The sequence below is a fragment of the Saccoglossus kowalevskii genome, chromosome 18 (assembly GCF_978046115.1).
Source record: "Saccoglossus kowalevskii chromosome 18, keSacKowa6.1, whole genome shotgun sequence".
NCBI classification, from domain to species: domain Eukaryota; kingdom Metazoa; phylum Hemichordata; class Enteropneusta; family Harrimaniidae; genus Saccoglossus; species Saccoglossus kowalevskii.
In genome coordinates, this window is record NC_140658.1 from 3355529 (window position 1) to 3376262 (window position 20734).

Consider the following 20734-nt stretch of genomic DNA (forward strand, 5'->3'; position numbering starts at 1 on the left):
TCTTGTCTTGGTGTGGGTGGAAGATGGGCAATGATAGACAATATCTTGCCTTGGTGTGGGTGGAAGATGGGCAATGATAGACAATATCTTGCCTTGGTGTGGGTGGAAGATAGGCAATGATAGGCAATGATAGACAATATCTTGCCTTGGTGTGGGTGGAAGATGGGCAATGATAGACAATATCTTGCCTTGGAGTGGGTGGAAGATGGGCAATGATAGACAATATCTTGCCTTGGTGTGGGTGGAAGATGGGCAATGATAGAAAATATCTTGCCTTGGTGTGGGTGGAAGATGGGCAATGATAGACAATATCTTGCCTTGGTGTGGGTGGAAGATGGGCAATGATAGACAATATCTTGCCTTGGTGTGGGTGGAAGATGGGCAATGATAGAAAATATCTTGCCTTGGTGTGGGTGGAAGATGGGCAATGATAGACAATATCTCGCCTTGGTGTGGGTGGAAGATGGGCAATGATAGACAATATCTTGCCTTGGTGTGGGTGGAAGATGGGCAATGATAGAAAATATCTTGCCTTGGTGTGGGTGGAAGATGGGCAATGATAGACAATATCTTGCCTTGGTGTGGGTGGAAGATGGGCAATGATAGACAATATCTTGCCTTGGAGTGGGTGGAAGATGGGCAATGATAGACAATATCTTGCCTTAGTGTGGGTGGAAGATGGGCAATGATAGACAATATCTTGCCTTGGTGTGGGTGGAAGATGGGCAATGATAGACAATATCTTGCCTTGGTGTGGGTGGAAGATGGGCAATGATAGACAATATCTTGCCTTGGTGTGGGTGAATTAAAGACAATCTCAAGATATCCCAAGTACTGAGTCAACATTATCTAAAAGCACCGTAAGTGTCAACCATTCACAACAACACAATTGAATAAAAATAACACCATCAAGAGCATAAAAAGTGATCTGTATTTGAAATGAACATAAACACTAAAGCACTAATAGGTTGTTGTACATTGTGATATTGACAAGTCAAAAACAAACATCCACTGATGAGAAAAGCAATTTTAGAAAAGATAAGAAAATTCTAGAATGAAGTAACAAATATACCCTCCCCTCTGATGCATTTCAGTTCAGCAAAGCAAACACTGATGTATCTTGGGTGTTAGAAGAATCCATACATATCCATCAAGAAAACAATACAATCATTTTATTTCGTTCATAACTGATTCTAACTGATGGTCATGTATATTTTAAATAATATTAGCATGCAATTTGCATAATTCATGCTTGCCAAGTCAGCTTCTAGTATGTATGGGTAATAACAATTTCTGAAACTATCACACTGCAAATGAGGCATTACAATCTGTTATGGCTTGTGGTGAACTGACTGAATCAGAACCAATCAGAACACAGGAACACACCACTATGTGATGCAGGGGTGAATAGCTCAATACTTCAAGGCAGTGCCATCCAATCAAATAAGAACATCCAGAAGTATGTACACATTACGAAAACATAAATGATTATAGTCATACACAAATATACTTTAAAAGTCTTCTTTCTTCAACAAAACTGAAATATAAAAATAAAAATAATGTTTATATCTCAACATACTATTGTCGATATTTTGACATTACCGTACTCGACCGCGTTAGCGCCAAGGGGCCTCAACTCAGAAAATCATGATTTTTTGGGGGTGCAAGAAAAAGAGTGCAAATGAAAAATTTGATTCATCAAGTGACAGATTACGTCTTTGAGGGAAAATCAAATTACGAAATTAGTTGAGTCGTCATTGATTTTCACAAGAAACAGAAATGATCACACAAAATATGCACATTTTATTACAATATTATTTACGTACCACCAGAATTTACAAAACTAAAAACATTTGAGTCTGTTGGAATACAGTCAAAGTCAAAATTGTCATATTATCTCTACTGACGAAGGTGTTGGATCGTACGCAAACTCTCGATGAAAATCACTTTCCGCCATGATGCATTTGCAGATTTGACCTGCAGCAGCGTCCTTTGACCTAATGGGTCAAGTTGGTTATTAACCAATCAGAATGCTGTGTTGTACTGATGCAATTCTTCAGAAATTCCCGAAGAATTTCCGGTAACGCAATGCGGAAGTGAATTATCGATGTTGAAGTATGATCTGTTGGAATTGATTTCAGCGAATTAACGACATGGTTTTTCGAAAAAACTAGTACTGTAACTAGCCATTTTTGAGAGGTAAACTGAATATGGCATGAAATATTTACAGCATTTTACATGTAATTACAGGTCATTGTCGAAGCGTAGTTTACACACGGTTACCATGTTCTACGCATTCACAACATGTTCACAGCAGTCGATATCCATGCTGTATCATATAAAAACGATTACCAAGATTCGTTACGCAAGACCAAGTTTTAAATTAGTTGCATTTTGAAAGGGTGGGCACTGCCGAATGTGACCCCAAATATAAAAATTGCACAAAAGTTGGGCATGGGCGCTAACGCGGTCGAGTACGATACTATACATCATTAGACAAGATGCTTTTGCTTTCAATCAGCCTGAATCAGAATAACATTTTGATGTTAAAATCAGTAAAGACACAAGCCATGCATGGCACAGTCCCTGTTAGTTATCGAATTTAAGATATATAGTTTTGTTTATAGTAATATAGCTGGAATATAATCGGTCAGAAATATGATGATTGTTTAACATTAATAAAATGAATGACATTTGTATCTGATCGTCAAACGAGTACTTGTCCATATTGAGTGATGTTGCTCTGGAACAGCATTAATTAAAACAAAATCAGCCATTTTGAATACATGTATAAATCTATTATAACATGATGTATAACGAATATATACAATTTGAACATAATCAGTCAAAGCATGTCAGAGATATGGCTCTAGAAGCCCATTTATTAAAACGAAATGGCCGCCAGTCAGCCATTTTGAATCCAATATGTAAAATGAAATGACGAACATCAGGAACCCGTAATGTCTAATGTATGTACCTAGTTTGAACGAAATCCATCTATAAATGCCAGAAATGCTTGATATTTGATGATTTTTTAGCACAAAAATGGCCAGCATTCGGCCATTTTGAATAGCATCAATATATATCTGTATATCTATAACAGGATGTATAATGAATATTAAAAATTTGAACATAATCAGTCAAAGCGGTTTGAACAAAATCCATCTGTAAACAGCCAAGAAATGCTGGATTTCGATGATTTTTTAGCACAAAATAGCCGCCATTCGGCCATCTTGAATCAGATCATGAAACAAATTAATGTGCATATGTATAATATCATGTGTGATGTATGTGTGAAGTTTGATTCATTCAGTTCATGTTTCACATCAGTCAAGTTTTTTTATATAAAAACAAGTCGATATACCTCAAAGTAAACACCCAACACCTGCAACTAACACACTATTTTGGATAGAATCGACTCGTTGAAAATGGTGCCAAGGGTCATTTATCATTATTATATTAGAAACTAGACAACTACATGTAAACTACCTGTCACTTAACTCACTGGTAGCTATGACAACTACTTTCATAGAACTTACCTATGAACTCACCTAATTCATCAGTAACTATAACAACTAACGTACTAGCTCTATTAGAATTGAACATGAGTCAAAAATTGCATTTGGTAACTATGACAACTACTGGTATAAATTTCTCATACTCACCTTCCATCTGTTTCCACATTCATTACAAAACACAAATGTCGTCATCGGTTCATCAGCACTTCGAGTTTGAACCTGCAATTAAGAACATAGTATCTTAGTTTCACTTAAAATTGTTGTTTGTTACATATCAACCAAGTTCAGAAGATACAGAAAACGCAACCTGTCCATGTTGGTTTTGTCACTCAGCAGATAAATACCTTAACATTCCACCTACCGGATTCGGCTGATACCCCGCCCATCCTAAACCCCGCCCATAGGTGATGTTTAAAATAGTGGGCGATGTTTTGGTCCACACATTGCCTGACTGAACCAACAAACATTTTTACAGACCCCAATTTTCCCGTCGACATCTTGTATCGAGCGGGCTATTTCAAATATGACGCTAAAATAATTCACTGTGAAGCCGAAAAGCATTAAAAACTTCAATAAAACCAATGCTGTATACAAATTGTTGTTGTGTATTATTACACTCGAATAAAGTCTACACTAGAAAAGAATGTTATTTAGGAGGTTTAAAATATCCAAGCCTTCCTGGTTCGAGTCTCTTGGTTGTTATCAGTAATGTTTAATCTTTGTCTGTATCGCATTCCAGACGAGAAGTCAGTAAACAAGAAATGGGCGTACTAAAATGTCTCCTGCGTTTCACATGCGACATGATTATTAAAAAACACAGAGTTAAGCGGTCATGTACGTTCTATAAAGCTAACCTTGTACACATCATCTTGTACTGATGTGTTTTTTCTCCAAAAAAGACGTTCTCTTCAAAGTTTCAGTTAACCCCCAGTTAGCTCTTCGCGTTTATGGTATTTGTGAGAGTTGAAAGATTTTTTGAACACATGACAAGTAACTATATTGATTTGCGTCAAGCTGGATGGCCCGAATTTAAATATCAGTGCGTGAACTCTGGAGGTCATTGCCCAATGCCGCACGTAATTCAAACGCGTGGTTATTAGAGTTCAGTCGAAATGTACGTGAATATTGCGATCGAAGTGTGCTGTCCAGAGTTTATTATATTATAGTAAAATTTAACTTGACGCATGGTATGGTTTATATTACATGTTCACTTCATTTCGAATAAAAAAATCACCATTGGAACATCGATGAATCACAAGTATTTAAAATATTTTCTCGACTTTCCGTAGATACCCGACTACTATCATTTTTAATGATTTAAATGCGCCCATGTTCATGTTTGCGTAATTATTACGAATGCAACGCATTATCAAGTCGGCAATATTGAAATATTCACAGACCCAATACCCCAGGTCAGTGCCCTAACAATAGTAAAAATTACCTTGAGTTTGCGTAATTATCATGAAAGCAATACATTACAAAGTTGAAATATTCAGAGCCGGTACAATATTGTAAACAAATTTGCGTAATTAGAAAAGCAGTGCACTAAGTAAACGACGTTGATATATTCAAAGCCAGTACAGAGTTGCATACAAGTTGCATAATTACAGCACCGTCGGATATAATAACAATTTTACTAGATCGACGCGTGGATCGCAAAAGAAAAAGGTTGCTAAGGTAACGCGCCAGTTTAGCGCGTGACTTGGGGTCAAACTTCGGTCAACACACACTTGATGCCAGCATCACCGCGCAGCAAGTTTCGCAAAGAAGTACTTCAAGTTCAATTGCGTCCCAAAATGATGTCGCTAATCACTCAGTTGTTGCAGCGTGTGTTGTGTCATGTCCATGATGCACCCCGTTTCGACTTTGACTTGCTTTTCCTTCTTAGTGCATGTTCTTGTTCACGTAAAATGCGACCTCTCACCAATGTATTAAAACACTTTGAATTTATACTTTGCATGATTATATTTGGTCAACGCAAAACATTATTTTTTCTAGACCATTTTTATCAACGTAGGGTTATTTTTCCAGACAAGATGGGCCTCGTAATATCTGCCAAAAGATCGCCCAGACGATCTTTTGGTCCACATTTTTCTTTAAAAAATCTAATCCTCCATAAGATCGCCCAGAACGGGGTATCAGCCGAATCCGGTAGGCAGAATTTAATGTTCAACGCTCACTTGGATGCTATGGCAACATGAGTAGAGAAAGGACACCAAATCATACACGCCACGAAATTGTAACTATTGTAAAGGCATACATGTATATACTATTCAAAATAGTTTAGGGATAATTATTCACATCACATACATGTACATGTAGGTTTGGGCCATCTGCATTTAGTAATATTAACACAATGACTGTCTACCACACCTGTCGAAATTCTTTGTTAACTCATTAAATGAAAACAGGTCCCACATATTGTCGACTTTCGCAGATTAATTAGGTGAATAAAAATAGGCCATTGTCAATCACACATATGCATTAAATCTCAAGGTTTACTGAATGTACTGAACGTATGTTTAAGATCACATCTGCGAATTAGGGTGTTGCCATGATACCCCAACAAAATGCCCATGGTTGAACAGGCCTGGCTTTTTAGACCAGTCCTGGCATTGATCACGCAGGCATTGGAAATGTCTGTAGTCGTCTTCTGTGGGTTTACTCTGCAGAATAATGATGGCAATATTCTGGTCTACAGATGTCCTTGTGAATGCACTCTCTCATTCATTAGACATGTAGGGATTTGGGAAATCACTACAAGCACTTTTAGTTATTTATTCCATTTTGTTTTGTTGTTTCATTTTGAATCTTTTTTGAGATAATTTTTGATGTCCCTAAATTGTTTTCAGTATTACCCAGTTTACAGATTAATTTCATGATGTACACACAATCCCTGTTCGTTCAAATATAGGCTCATAATAGAGTGAGCATAATGCAAATTGGAAGAAACTCCAAATTATATCTCATGTTTTATTTGGAGGATTTACTGGAAATTTATTTTCCCTTCTTTTGTATAACTCGATCAATATCTGTGCAAAACGACAGAAAATCATAATGTTTTCAGGATTACAGTTTCTACGTCACAAACTCAAAAGCACATGTATAGCAAAAATGACAATAATGTCGTTAACAACAGAAAAAAAAGATGAATTTACATACCTGGTTATATGTACAATTTCGTTTTTTACACTTGCCACATTTAAGAAGGCTTGTCTTTGTTCCACCTGTGGTGGACATCTGTGCCTCTCTTATAGCTTCTTTTGTTAGTTCACGTCGTAACTCTTTCAGTCTGTCACTTGCCATTTCCTGTATGATGCAAGAGAAATAATATCAAATGATTTTAACATTTCCAAACTTTCTTTACTTCAGTTGTTCACTGACGTGTACATAAGTTTACATCTCAAAAATGTAGTATTGTAGCCTTGTTAGTTACAGGCTCAGTATACTATTCAGTATACTTACCTCAGCAGTCATATTAGCAATTTTCTCAGGAGGGATACTACCACATAAAACTTGCTGACGTAATATTGGATTGCGCACATCCTTGAGATTAGCTACTCGACTACGTACTCTGGTTTTGTATTTCGCTTCAGTGTTAGTGAACTCAGTAAATATACGTGAGACAGGTTAAGAAAAAGAGGGTTGTAAATTGTTGTTGTTTCATTATGGAGCTTGAATTGTCCAAAAAATAGAGCATAGGCATCAGGTGGCCATCTTCAACCAAAGACAATGTTTAAGCAGTAATTACACATCCTAGAACGAAAACTGAGCTATCTAGAAAAAACAGCATCACAGCCCTATCTTCAGAGGAACTATCCTAACAGACATGCTAGTATTTGTCATACATAGTCCCTGTTTTTACTTGGCTGAATTAACATTTGAGAACACATACCTTGTCTTATACTAAGTTTAAATAAATTTGGTCCAGGCATTACACAGTCAAATTTTTATTTTTTGGACAAAAATGGCTGCCAGCCTGTTGAAATTCAATACTCCAAAACACTAAATAGATTATTTACAAAATCAGTGTTAGTATAGGATACATGAGAGCAATATGGCCACCAGTCAGCCATTTTAAATCAAGTTTGCAAATAAATTGACGTACATCAGTAACCCATTGTGGGTGTTGATGATTAGTTCATGTTGTTTTCAGCGACAAAAATGGACATCAGTTGGTCAAAGCTTAATGAGAATAATAATAAATTGTTATGCATATGTATACCTTTGAACAAAATCAGTTCAGTTATGTCTGAGAAATGATGGTGGCCAGTCAGACACACACACACATAAAAGGAACCTAAAACAATAGTCGCTGTTTCCGACAGGAAGCAATAAAAAATTACATTTCCCCCCACAAACTCTTTGAAATTGAAAGTGGCAAGCATTTACACAAAACGAAAAGACATACAATCAAATACGTATTGTTAAAGGATATAATCTTCAATAGTGGCAGCAATCTCCTCCGGCTCACCCAATTCCTCAGTACCCACACTTTCTATATCACCCACTAAAATGAAAAACACATACATGTAATGTGGCAATATTTTGTGTTTAGTTTGAAGCAAATAAAGACAGGACTGGCCATTCTCTTCTTGGACAACATAAGATAAATTCCCTCTATGCATTAGACTAATGAGAAAGAAAGTTATCTGCATGTAAAGTAATTTAATCAGAGTTCTGCCCAGCCTGAATAGTCATTTTTCCATTCTACTAGCTACGATTGTTAAATCCTTTAATTATTTTAACATTTATTTTAAATATTTCAATGTAAAATTAATCTGCTTTGATAAAAGTGAAAAAATATATACACTTTATTTTCGCAATCACGTCTAAAATACGTATTTGAGACATTGACCTCTGACCTGGCAGCCATTTTTTTTGTCAAAGCATGTCGTCAGTTTGTTATGGCCAAAGTGGAAACAAGAATTTAATTGTTTTCTTTTCCAATGGATTACTGGTAAATCACATTATCGGTAATAGTGAAAAATAAGTATTCCTTGTATCGCTGACTGAATATAGCTTATGAATTAAATTTTATGAACGAGTCATGAAGCCAAAAACACCAATGAAGTTTACTACACTCGAGTGCAAGTGCAGATTAAACGAGCGACAGCTTGACGCATCGCTGCAGGTGAAGTGAGCAAGTTATTGTTCAACTCGACAAATCTTACACGGAACTAAACTTGCAATGGTAATCCTTCCTTCTGTTTATTTATTGTTGTCTTTCCTTCCATTATCTTGATGTACGACTTATTTCGATCTGGTTCGTTTGTTAAAACTAACAGAATGACAATCGCAGCAGGTTAAAACAAAAACACATTAGGCCGATGTCACACGTGTACGTTGATTTTGAACAGCGATGCCTTCTTTCATTAAACTTTTGTTGTGTGTTAATTTTTTGCATTGTGTTTTGTGTTAAATCCAACAAGGACAATAGAATGATGGTCCAGTGGTCAACATTCTGTGTGTATCATAAACAAATAGAATAGTGCCGGTCGCCAAATTTTTGTCCTGGTCGGAAATTCCGAGTGCCGGTCGCTAGCGACCGGCGCCGACCAGTGTGGGCAGATCCCTGTTTAATAATTGGCATAATTTTTAGGATTGTAAATACCACATCTGTCAACACACTCTGTCTCTGGTTACAAAATGCTGACAACCGTGGCATTCAATACTTGATAACAAGTTGTGATTATCCAACATGTCCAAAAACAATGCAACTACAACAGTTACTTTGTCTCATACACAGTGATAAACTAAGATTAATACACATAAATCTGTTGTAACTTATTTCATTTGATAATTCAATGCATACCATTAATATTCTATTCCCAATAGGTCATATCATTATACATCTGTCACCATAACGCTATAAGTTACAGCATGCCATAATAATATTGCAGGCTATTTTCATCTTACCATATTAAGAAATGTGAATTGCAAATATGGAATGATTACGCGCGTAAGCATCCTCTAATAATAAAAACAAACATTACCGCCACCAGGATTTGACCGGACTCCACACAAAGAAGTTCGCTTATTCTGTTCTAAACTTTTTGGATTTTGGCATTCCAGTGATGTATTATTGGGAGGAAAAGATGTATAATAATAATGTTATTACGAGGATACCACAATGTATGCACTCAGACAGTACACTATAGCATCGACCTCCTCTGCGAATCAGTTGATACTCTCGCTGTCTTCGTGCATACTTTTCAGTATCCAATAATAATCTTATATAATGTCATAACTGTATTGCATAGAAGTGTGTCAATCTCATTGTCGAAGCGAATGTTTCAGCCTACATATACTTACACGGTGTCTTGAGAGCATTTGTTAACATTTCTCTGCATTTTTCTCTAACTGCATCATTTGTCTTGGGTACCTGAAACTTACTAGATGATTTGGATTGTGAACTGCTACTGTTGTCGTTATTACTATTTATTGAATTCCCGTCTTGTGATAAATCTGTTGGTGAATCTCGAGATGAATCTTGATTGTCTTTGTTGCTACTTTTGCTGCTGGATGGTGCTATAAAAAATGAGTTGATTAATTTAGTAGATCAAGTTTAAAGTTATACATGTATTAAAAATTCATTGTGGGAAAAATTAAATATGGAAGTTGAATGATATACTATTAATCATAGTTTGTGTTACAGTATGAAGTAACTAGTTACTACAAAGTTTGTGCATTGTGTAATTGAGTATGCTAATCATTACAATTTTTGTTCAGAATAATTATGCAAATAATATGTATAATGTTTTGAATATTAATAAGTAAACTTTAACCACCACAGTGGTTTAATTTTCTGGAAAGAATACTGGTCTCACAGCATGCTGTCCAGTGTTCTCCCCATGATTCAAACAGCGTGGTTGTGTCGCCGTGCTGACATTGGTTTGCTCAAAATCATTACTGCCATTATTTATTTTCACACCATTTTTGTCTATGCTTTTGAGATATTGTTCTATCTATCCTGTTGGAAAGTTTATTTGCATGCAGTTGTAGCAAGTTGTAGTCTATTTAATTCTCTGTTTACACCATAGCAGATCTCCCATTGTCGAAAATGATTTGTAAATGAAATAGACAAAAAAAAATGTACAATAAACATGCTTTTTCTTCGTAAGTAGTTTATTCAAATTAGTAAAATATCACAAATGCACTAATATAAATCAGTCTGTACAGAACCTTACCGATCACACCACAAACGTCACAATGTCTGATTTGTAAACAAAAATCGTTTCAAGAAATGCTGATACCAATGTTGAAAACAAAACTTTCGATAAAAATACTAATGATTTAAACATCAATGAAATCAAAAAAACGTTTCAGGCTCAATAGAAGGTCAAGAAAACTCAATGTCAAATAGTTTACCTTGCTTGTCGTTTTTTATTCACAGACTGCCTATCTGCCGTTGGGGATGTTCTAAACATAACACTATCTAACTGACAACTCAAATAAAATACTGCATTCTGGGTAGTGTATAAACAAAGGCTATCATGACTGTTAACAGATTGTCACAATATTCAGTTTCCATTACAGCAAGGGATATTTTATACAGTTGTTATTGTTGTCAATTATCGAGAATCTACCATTACATATTTTGCCACTATTTTTGCACAACAAAATACTTTATTATGTAATTTTTGTTATGATTTTACTTATTTAAGCCATGACTCAATTTTTTTTTCTAAATTATAAAACTAAAAGTAATATAGTTTGTGAAAACTAAAAAAAATGCACAAGCATTATAAATAAATTATATGCTGATTATTATGCAAATGAGACACTATTCTTGATCCAAATTGTTGGGAGAACACTGCTATTCTCGGGGCAGAGCTACGTCACAAAATGTTCCATGCCAAGAGGTAAAAATGCCCGGATGTCCGCCCCTGTGAATCTACTAAATGTATGTAGACATGTGTGCAAACATATAAAAAAAAAAATACTACTATACCTGGTAATAATTTTTTCCAACTTTTAATAAGAGATTTAGCTAGACTAATGACTTCTTCGTTACTACTCTGTTTTCTTAGCGAATTCACTGACATACCAATTCGAGTTTTCTGTGATACAATCAAATAATGGCCTATAAATGCATTGGAATCTAAAACCAGTAACTGGTACAGTTTTCTGTGATACAATCAAATAATGGCCTATAAATGCATTGGAATCTAAAACCAGTAACTGGTACAGTTTTCTTTGATACAATCAAATAATGGCCTATAAATGCATTGGAATCTAAAACCAGTAACTGGTACAGTTTTCTTTGATACAATCAAATAATGGCCTATAAATGCATTGGAATCTAAAACCAGTAACTGGTACAGTTTTCTGTGATACAATCAAATAATGGCCTATAAATGCATTGGAATCTAAAACCAGTAACTGGTACAGTTTTCTGTGATACAATCAAATGATGGCCTATAAATGCATTGGAATCTAAAACCAGTAACTGGTACAGTTTTCTGTGATACAATCAAATGATGGCCTATAAATGCATTGGAATCTAAAACCAGTAACTGGTACAGTTTTCTGTGATACAATCAAATAATGGCCTATAAATGCATTGGAATCTAAAACCAGTAACTGGTACAGTTTTCTGTGATACAATCAAATGATGGCCTATAAATGCATTGGAATCTAAAACCAGTAACTGGTACAGTTTTCTTTGATACAATCAAATGATGGCCTATAAATGCATTGGAATCTAAAACCAGTAACTGGTACAGTTTTCTGTGATACAATCAAATGATGGCCTATAAATGCATTGGAATCTAAAACCAGTAACTGGTACAGTTTTCTGTGATACAATCAAATAATGGCCTATAAATGCATTGGAATCTAAAACCAGTAACTGGTACAGTTTTCTGTGATACAATCAAATGATGGCCTATAAATGCATTGGAATCTAAAACCAGTAACTGGTACAGTTTTCTTTGATACAATCAAATGATGGCCTATAAATGCATTGGAATCTAAAACCAGTAACTGGTACAGTTTTCTGTGATACAATCAAATAATGGCCTATAAATGCATTGGAATCTAAAACCAGTAACTGGTACAGTTTTCTTTGATACAATCAAATAATGGCCTATAAATGCATTGGAATCTAAAACCAGTAACTGGTACAGTTTTCTGTGATACAATCAAATGATGGCCTATAAATGCATTGGAATCTAAAACCAGTAACTGGTACAGTTTTCTGTGATACAATCAAATGATGGCCTATAAATGCATTGGAATCTAAAACCAGTAACTGGTACAGTTTTCTTTGATACAATCAAATAATGGCCTATAAATGCATTGGAATCTAAAACCAGTAACTGGTACAGTTTTCTGTGATACAATCAAATAATGGCCTATAAATGCATTGGAATCTAAAACCAGTAACTGGTACAGTTTTCTGTGATACAATCAAATGATGGCCTATAAATGCATTGGAATCTAAAACCAGTAACTGGTACAGTTTTCTGTGATACAATCAAATAATGGCCTATAAATGCATTGGAATCTAAAACCAGTAACTGGTACAGTTTTCTGTGATACAATCAAATGATGGCCTATAAATGCATTGGAATCTAAAACCAGTAACTGGTACAGTTTTCTTTGATACAATCAAATGATGGCCTATAAATGCATTGGAATCTAAAACCAGTAACTGGTACAGTTTTCTGTGATACAATCAAATAATGGCCTATAAATGCATTGGAATCTAAAACCAGTAACTGGTACAGTTTTCTTTGATACAATCAAATAATGGCCTATAAATGCATTGGAATCTAAAACCAGTAACTGGTACAGTTTTCTGTGATACAATCAAATGATGGCCTATAAATGCATTGGAATCTAAAACCAGTAACTGGTACAGTTTTCTGTGATACAATCAAATGATGGCCTATAAATGCATTGGAATCTAAAACCAGTAACTGGTACAGTTTTCTTTGATACAATCAAATGATGGCCTATAAATGCATTGGAATCTAAAACCAGTAACTGGTACAGTTTTCTGTGATACAATCAAATAATGGCCTATAAATGCATTGGAATCTAAAACCAGTAACTGGTACAGTTTTCTTTGATACAATCAAATGATGGCCTATAAATGCATTGGAATCTAAAACCAGTAACTGGTACAGTTTTCTGTGATACAATCAAATAATGGCCTATAAATGCATTGGAATCTAAAACCAGTAACTGGTACAGTTTTCTGTGATACAATCAAATGATGGCCTATAAATGCATTGGAATCTAAAACCAGTAACTGGTACAGTTTTCTTTGATACAATCAAATGATGGCCTATAAATGCATTGGAATCTAAAACCAGTAACTGGTACAGTTTTCTGTGATACAATCAAATAATGGCCTATAAATGCATTGGAATCTAAAACCAGTAACTGGTACAGTTTTCTTTGATACAATCAAATAATGGCCTATAAATGCATTGGAATCTAAAACCAGTAACTGGTACAGTTTTCTGTGATACAATCAAATGATGGCCTATAAATGCATTGGAATCTAAAACCAGTAACTGGTACAGTTTTCTGTGATACAATCAAATGATGGCCTATAAATGCATTGGAATCTAAAACCAGTAACTGGTACAGTTTTCTTTGATACAATCAAATAATGGCCTATAAATGCATTGGAATCTAAAACCAGTAACTGGTACAGTTTTCTTTGATACAATCAAATAATGGCCTATAAATGCATTGGAATCTAAAACCAGTAACTGGTACAGTTTTCTGTGATACAATCAAATGATGGCCTATAAATGCATTGGAATCTAAAACCAGTAACTGGTACAGTTTTCTTTGATACAATCAAATGATGGCCTATAAATGCATTGGAATCTAAAACCAGTAACTGGTACAGTTTTCTGTGATACAATCAAATGATGGCCTATAAATGCATTGGAATCTAAAACCAGTAACTGGTACAGTTTTCTTTGATACAATCAAATGATGGCCTAGAAAAGCATTGGAATCTAAAACCAGTAACTGGTACAGATTTCTTTGATACAATCAAATGATGGTCTAGAAATGCAATGGAATCTAAAACCAGTAACTGGTAACAGTTTTCTGTGATACAATCAAATGATGGCCTATAAATGCATTGGAATCTAAAACCAGTAACTGGTACAGTTTTCTTTGATACAATCAAATGATGGCCTAGAAAAGCATTGGAATCTAAAACCAGTAACTGGTACAGATTTCTTTGATACAATCAAATGATGGTCTAGAAATGCAATGGAATCTAAAACCAGTAACTGGTAACAGTTTTCTGTGATACAATCAAATGATGGCCTATAAATGCATTGGAATCTAAAACCAGTAACTGGTACAGTTTTCTTTGATACAATCAAATGATGGCCTATAAATGCATTGAAATCTAAAACCAGTAACTGGTACAGTTTTCTGTGATACAATCAAATGATGGCCTATAAATGCATTGGAATCTAAAACCAGTAACTGGTACAGTTTTCTGTGATACAATCAAATGATGGCCTATAAATGCATTGGAATCTAAAACCAGTAACTGGTACAGTTTTCTTTGATACAATCAAATGATGGCCTATAAATGCACTGGAATCTAAAACCAGTAACTGGTACAGTTTTCTTTGATACAATCAAATGATGGCCTATAAATGCATAGGAATCTAAAACCAGTAACTGGTACAGTTTTCTTTGATACAATCAAATGATGGCCTATAAATGCATTGGAATCTAAAACCAGTAACTGGTACAGAATTTCTTTGATACAATCAAATGATGGCCTATAAATGCATTGGAATCTAAAACCAGTAACGGGTACAGTTTTCTTTGATACAATCAAATGATGGCCTATAAATGCATTGGAATCTAAAACCAGTAACTGGTACAGTTTTCTGTAATACAATCAAATGACTTTTTGTGTGCAAAATTTATTTATAAACAACATTATGAAAAAAAATTAAGTGAAAAATGTAATTAAACAAGTCATTGTCAATGACACGTCCCTGTTCCGTTCATATTTGAGTGACATTTACATTCAAAGCAGATCATGACCGAAATGTACCTGCATATGTACAGAACACATTGTACTAAATCTGAACAAAATCCATCCATGCATGACTGAGATCCAGTTCCGGAATTGTGAAAATACGTGATTTTGATGCATTTTTGGCCTTAAAATGGCCATCATTCAGCTATTGTAAAGCGGATCACGACACAAATGCACATATCTATTTGTGACATGATGAATCATGTGTGTGTGAAGTTTGAACTTGATCAATCCAGACATGTCTTGGATACAGATCCAGAACTGAATTCTTTAAAACAAAATGGCCGCCAGTCGGCCATTTCGAACTTGATCCGAAAAAAAAATGATGAGCATCAAGGTCCTATTATGTTTAATGTATGTACCACATTTGAACAAAATCCGTCCATGCATAACTGAGATCCGGGTTCGGAATGGTGAAAATGTGCGATTTCAATGCATTTTCGACCTTAAAGAGGCCGTCATTTGGCTATCGCTAATGAAATCATGAAACAAATGCACATACATATTTGTGACATGATGTACCTTGTATGTGTGAAGTTTGAACTTGATCAATCCAGACATGTCTCGGATACGGATCCAGAACTGAATTCTTTAAAACAAAATGGTCGCCAGTCGGCCATTTCAAACTTGATCCGAAAAAAAAAATAACGTGCATCAAGGTCCTATTATGTTTAATGTATGTACCAAATTTGAACAAAATCCGTCCATGCATAACTGAGATCCGGGTCCGGAATGGTGAAAATGTGCGATTTCAATGCATTTTCGGCCTTAAAGCGGCCGCCATTTGGCTATCGTTAATGAAATCATGAAACAAATGCACATACATATTTGTGACATGATGTACCTTGTGTGTGTGAAGTTGGAACTCGATCAATCCAAGCATGTCTCAGATACGGATCCAGAACTGAATTCTTTAAAACAAAATGGCCGCCAGTCGGCCATTTCAAACCCGATCCTGAAAAAAAAATGACGTGCATCAAGGTCCTATTATGTTTAATGTATGTACCAAATTTGAACGAAATCTGTCCATGCATAACTGAGATCCGGAATGGTGAAAATGTGTGATTTTGATGCATTTTCGGCCTTAAAATGGCCGCTATTCGGCTATCGTTAATTGGATCATGAAAAAAATGCATGTGCATATGTCCCATATAATGTGTGATGTATGAGTGAAGTTTGAACTTAATCGGTCCATGCATGTTCGAGATACAGGTGATCAAGGACGCACGCACGCACGCACACAGGGCAAAACATAAGTCCTCGTTTTCGGACTACGTCCGAACGGGGACTAATAAACGATCAATAATAATGTTCTGAATTAGGAAACGCCCATGTCCAATTTCTTGGCCGACTCTGAACGAGGCTCCAGCTAGAGAACCTAATTAGCATACAAGGGGTGAATTTGTCATCGTTTCACAATGGCCGCTACAGCATGCAGTGCTCGGAAAGCGACACGGAATCTATCTTATCATCGTCTGACGAGAGTTATGAGATCTAGGAATATGATGACAACGAGAGATATCACGATTTTGTTTTAAAGTGCCAGGGACAAATTGGCCCATACAGGTTTGACTGTGACGATTCAGGCACAGAGTTTGAACATCATGACCGAAAATCTTAACGTTGTTATTTTTATTGAACTCAACCTGAACAATGTATTGGTAATGTCAGAAAATCTTCACTCTAAAATGTAAATTTGTGTGCGTCCGATAGATCAAGTGTTCTATTTCCGGTAGGACGAATACCTACAACTGCAAGATCAAAACAAATGAAACTGTACAGATAAATGATTCGGGCGTAAAATGGACAGATAACGTTATAAGGAGAAGGTCCATCCCAATATTCCCTGTGTGTTTTGCTACACCCGTCAACAACACAGCGTTTCCTCTAGCCGGCGTTAGGGTCCGGCTGTATACCGACGATGTGTATATAATTGACAGACGAAGCAAAATACTTTCCCGGACCCAAAACGCTGCCAAACCACGGCTACGTTTCTCCATGATAACGATTGTGGTAGCTCGTTGTATATGCTGGTTTACTAAAGCGTGCGTATGGAAAATGGTAAACAATCCTGTCTGCTAGCTATCTCCTGCTTCATGGTCCAGTTGGTGGCGCCATTTCGGCAACACTCGTAATGCCGAAAAAACTCGCAGGTGGTGAGAGAGGGGGGCGTGGCCCAATTTTGGAATATCATTGACTGTTTACCCAATTTATATACCTTTTTCACTTGATTTTTTTTCATAATGTTGTTTATAAAAAAATTTTGCACAAAATAAAAGTCAATGGGCCCAATTCAGTTACACTGCCGTAAAGGTGAAAAGTGACTTCCACAATTTGTGGGTTTCAATTAAAAAACAGACTCATGAAATGTTGCCTTATGCAAGCGTCAATTACAACAAGTCATTGAAAATGACACAGTCCCCGTTAAATTTTTGAAAGTTCTCTTTGTGCTCGTCATAAAATTGAGGGGTTGTCACGAGCGTGTCCTTGAAACTTGAGTTCCAAGTGGCGTATAAAACAGATTGTTTATGTGTTCCATGTAGTAGCAATATGGCCAAAAATAAAAACAGCCATTATTCGACCATCTTTGATCTGATTATGAAACACACTGATATGTGTGATGTATGTGCCAAATACGAATGAAAATGGTACATAAATTGTGGAAATATAGTAGTAAGGCCAAAAAGTAAAATGGCTATCAATCGGCCAGTTTGGATGACAACTGACAAAGCATGTCCAAAATACAACATTTTCAAAAAACAAGATGGCTGCCAGTCGGCCATTTTGAATCAAATCGCTAAGCCACTGCAGGGCTCATACCACTAATTGAATTTCCATAGACGACAATGTTAACATATGACGAGATTGCTATATGAAAATGACGAAGAAAGTTGAAAATATGGCTCAAAAATGGGAAATCAACATGCCAGTAATCAACCATATGAAAAAAACTAACATGTTGGCCAGCTCAAACTCTTGCAAATCTCAGGTAAACAAGACACACCTACTGTATTTGGATTGCACCAAGAGAAATCACTGGAAAAACACCAAGATTAGAACATCCATTAACACACAGAATAAACCCACAGGTACACAGCCGCTAAGTAGTAAACAAAAGACCACATGTTGGTCTCACCTCTGACCCAGGTGATTACGCCCTCAAACAGGGAGCACCTGAGAAAAATAATATTTAAAAAATTTCATTGGTTTCATTAATTTCATTTAAATTGAGGGCTACGAGCAGCCATTGGTTAATTAGTGGCATGAGACCTGCATGTGCATATGTCCCACATAAGGTACTTGGCACATGCAAAGAATGATCGAAATCGGTCCACAGGATTCTGAAAAATGACTCTGGACAGACTGGCGCATGGACGGACAGACACACGGACGGACTGACAGACTCAGGAACTCATGAACGATCTGGGACATGTATCCTAACATGTATAATCTATGTACCAAGTTTGAATGAAAACTGACAAAGCATGTCTAAAATACGACATTTTCAAAAAACAAGATGGCTGCCAGTCGGCCATTTTGAATCGAATCGCTAAACCACTGCATGTGCATATGTCCCACATAAAGTACTAGGCACATGCAAAGAATGAACAGAATCGGTCCAAGGGATTCTGAGATGTGACTCTGGACGGACACACGGAAGTCCCCGTTTTCAGACTTCGTTCGAACGGGGACTAAAAAGACATACTGTATTCAAAAATGACATCCAATGACAGTCATTTAGAAAACTATGTTCTTCTATTTTGTTCAAAAAATATGATACAAGATTATTAAACTAGCATAATTCATATGCAATCAGAAATTCAACATTACATAACAAGAACTACTGATGAGATAAGACTGTACAATGTATGCATGCATACTGTACTGCACACAAGGTCAAGCAGTTATACATGTACAATCAAATGTGTCAATTCATGCCTTAGAGCAATTAGGGTATTCATATACGATATGATAAACTCAACATTGACGCTTCAAAACAGAAGATTGTTGTACTACATTCATGTTGTGTCTATTACTAGTACAACAAAATTCTGATAACAATAACAGTGTTAAGTAATTCTGTGAAATTGTTTAATTTAGAAAAAGTTCTTCCTCTCTTTCGATAGATATACTACCGGTAACTGACATTATGTAAATCATGGGACTGGTAATTTGGGAAGTTTTGTAATTTCAAAGCTATAATTACAGTTTGACTTGGGCAACCAGCCACATACTTAGATAATCTATCAAGCCTAATCCTAAGCCTAGTGGTTGCATCAAAGACAAAATTAAAAAAAGTTAATGTTTAGTAATTTCGATTTGACACAATAGCAAGAGAAGTATAAAATAGTTGAATCTACTCGAGATCACATGTATGCTAACTGTTAGATGATCTCCAGCATACTCTAGGATACTATGACCATGGAAGGAAAGTATCATATCATATAGCTTTCCATGAATGACATCATACGATATACTACCGTAGTAGTCAACTAACTCACCTGAAGCACTTCTAGCGTCATTGGAAGTTCTTTCAACGATTTCAGCAAATCAAAGGCATTACCTAGGTCCTAAGAATATACAATGATAGGCAATGAATCGACTAAACATAGTGAATCAGCTGATGTTATCGAAATCCAACCACTCCCAACCCACCCCCACCCCCACCCAACACACGCACTAACCCACTCATTCACTAACTCCATACAAACATCAAAACAAACTGTTAGTGTTACACGCCATGAGTGACTTACGCTAGCATTTTTTGAAACCATCTTTTCCAATTGTTTTCCAATCCGGATCACTTCTTCCTCTGTGCCCGGCATCTCTGTTTGTTTACGAACCGTCAGCGTCAAAAATATTGAAAATGTCGACTAATTTTGACCGGTTTTCTTCCGAAATTGAGACGAATACAAACGATCACAACGCGCACCGCAAGCTGGAAAAAAATATGGCGGTATCGGGTGAAACTATTTTTGTTATTATTAGGGGTTTCTCTACATAGAGGGACAAATAGTCGAATTAACGCGTACGCGAAAACCTCATATCATTAATGTAAATGACACACGTTTATTGAATATTTTCCAGTGTATTTTGTATAATTAATGTACTCTGTGTGTTAAACAGTTATTTAGATGTATATAACTTCAATTTTAAAATACAACATTCCAGATGC

At 35.9% G+C, this 20734-nt stretch overlaps 1 protein-coding gene across 1 annotated transcript; it reads right to left on the reverse strand.

The window, feature by feature from the left end:
- Nucleotides 1-910: 910 nt before the first annotated feature.
- Nucleotides 911-20529, reverse strand: LOC100375679 (transcription elongation factor A protein 1-like). Its single transcript, XM_085492669.1, has 9 exons — nt 20313-20529; nt 20061-20129; nt 11473-11581; nt 9834-10049; nt 7957-8028; nt 6984-7138; nt 6681-6827; nt 3666-3737; nt 911-1537 (listed from the first exon to the last, which is right to left on the reverse strand). Exons 1-9 carry the CDS (start codon nt 20382-20384, stop codon nt 1529-1531), a joined length of 921 nt encoding a protein of 306 aa, XP_085348795.1. The 5' UTR covers nt 20385-20529; the 3' UTR covers nt 911-1528.
- Between the last annotated feature and the right edge of the window lie 205 nt (nt 20530-20734).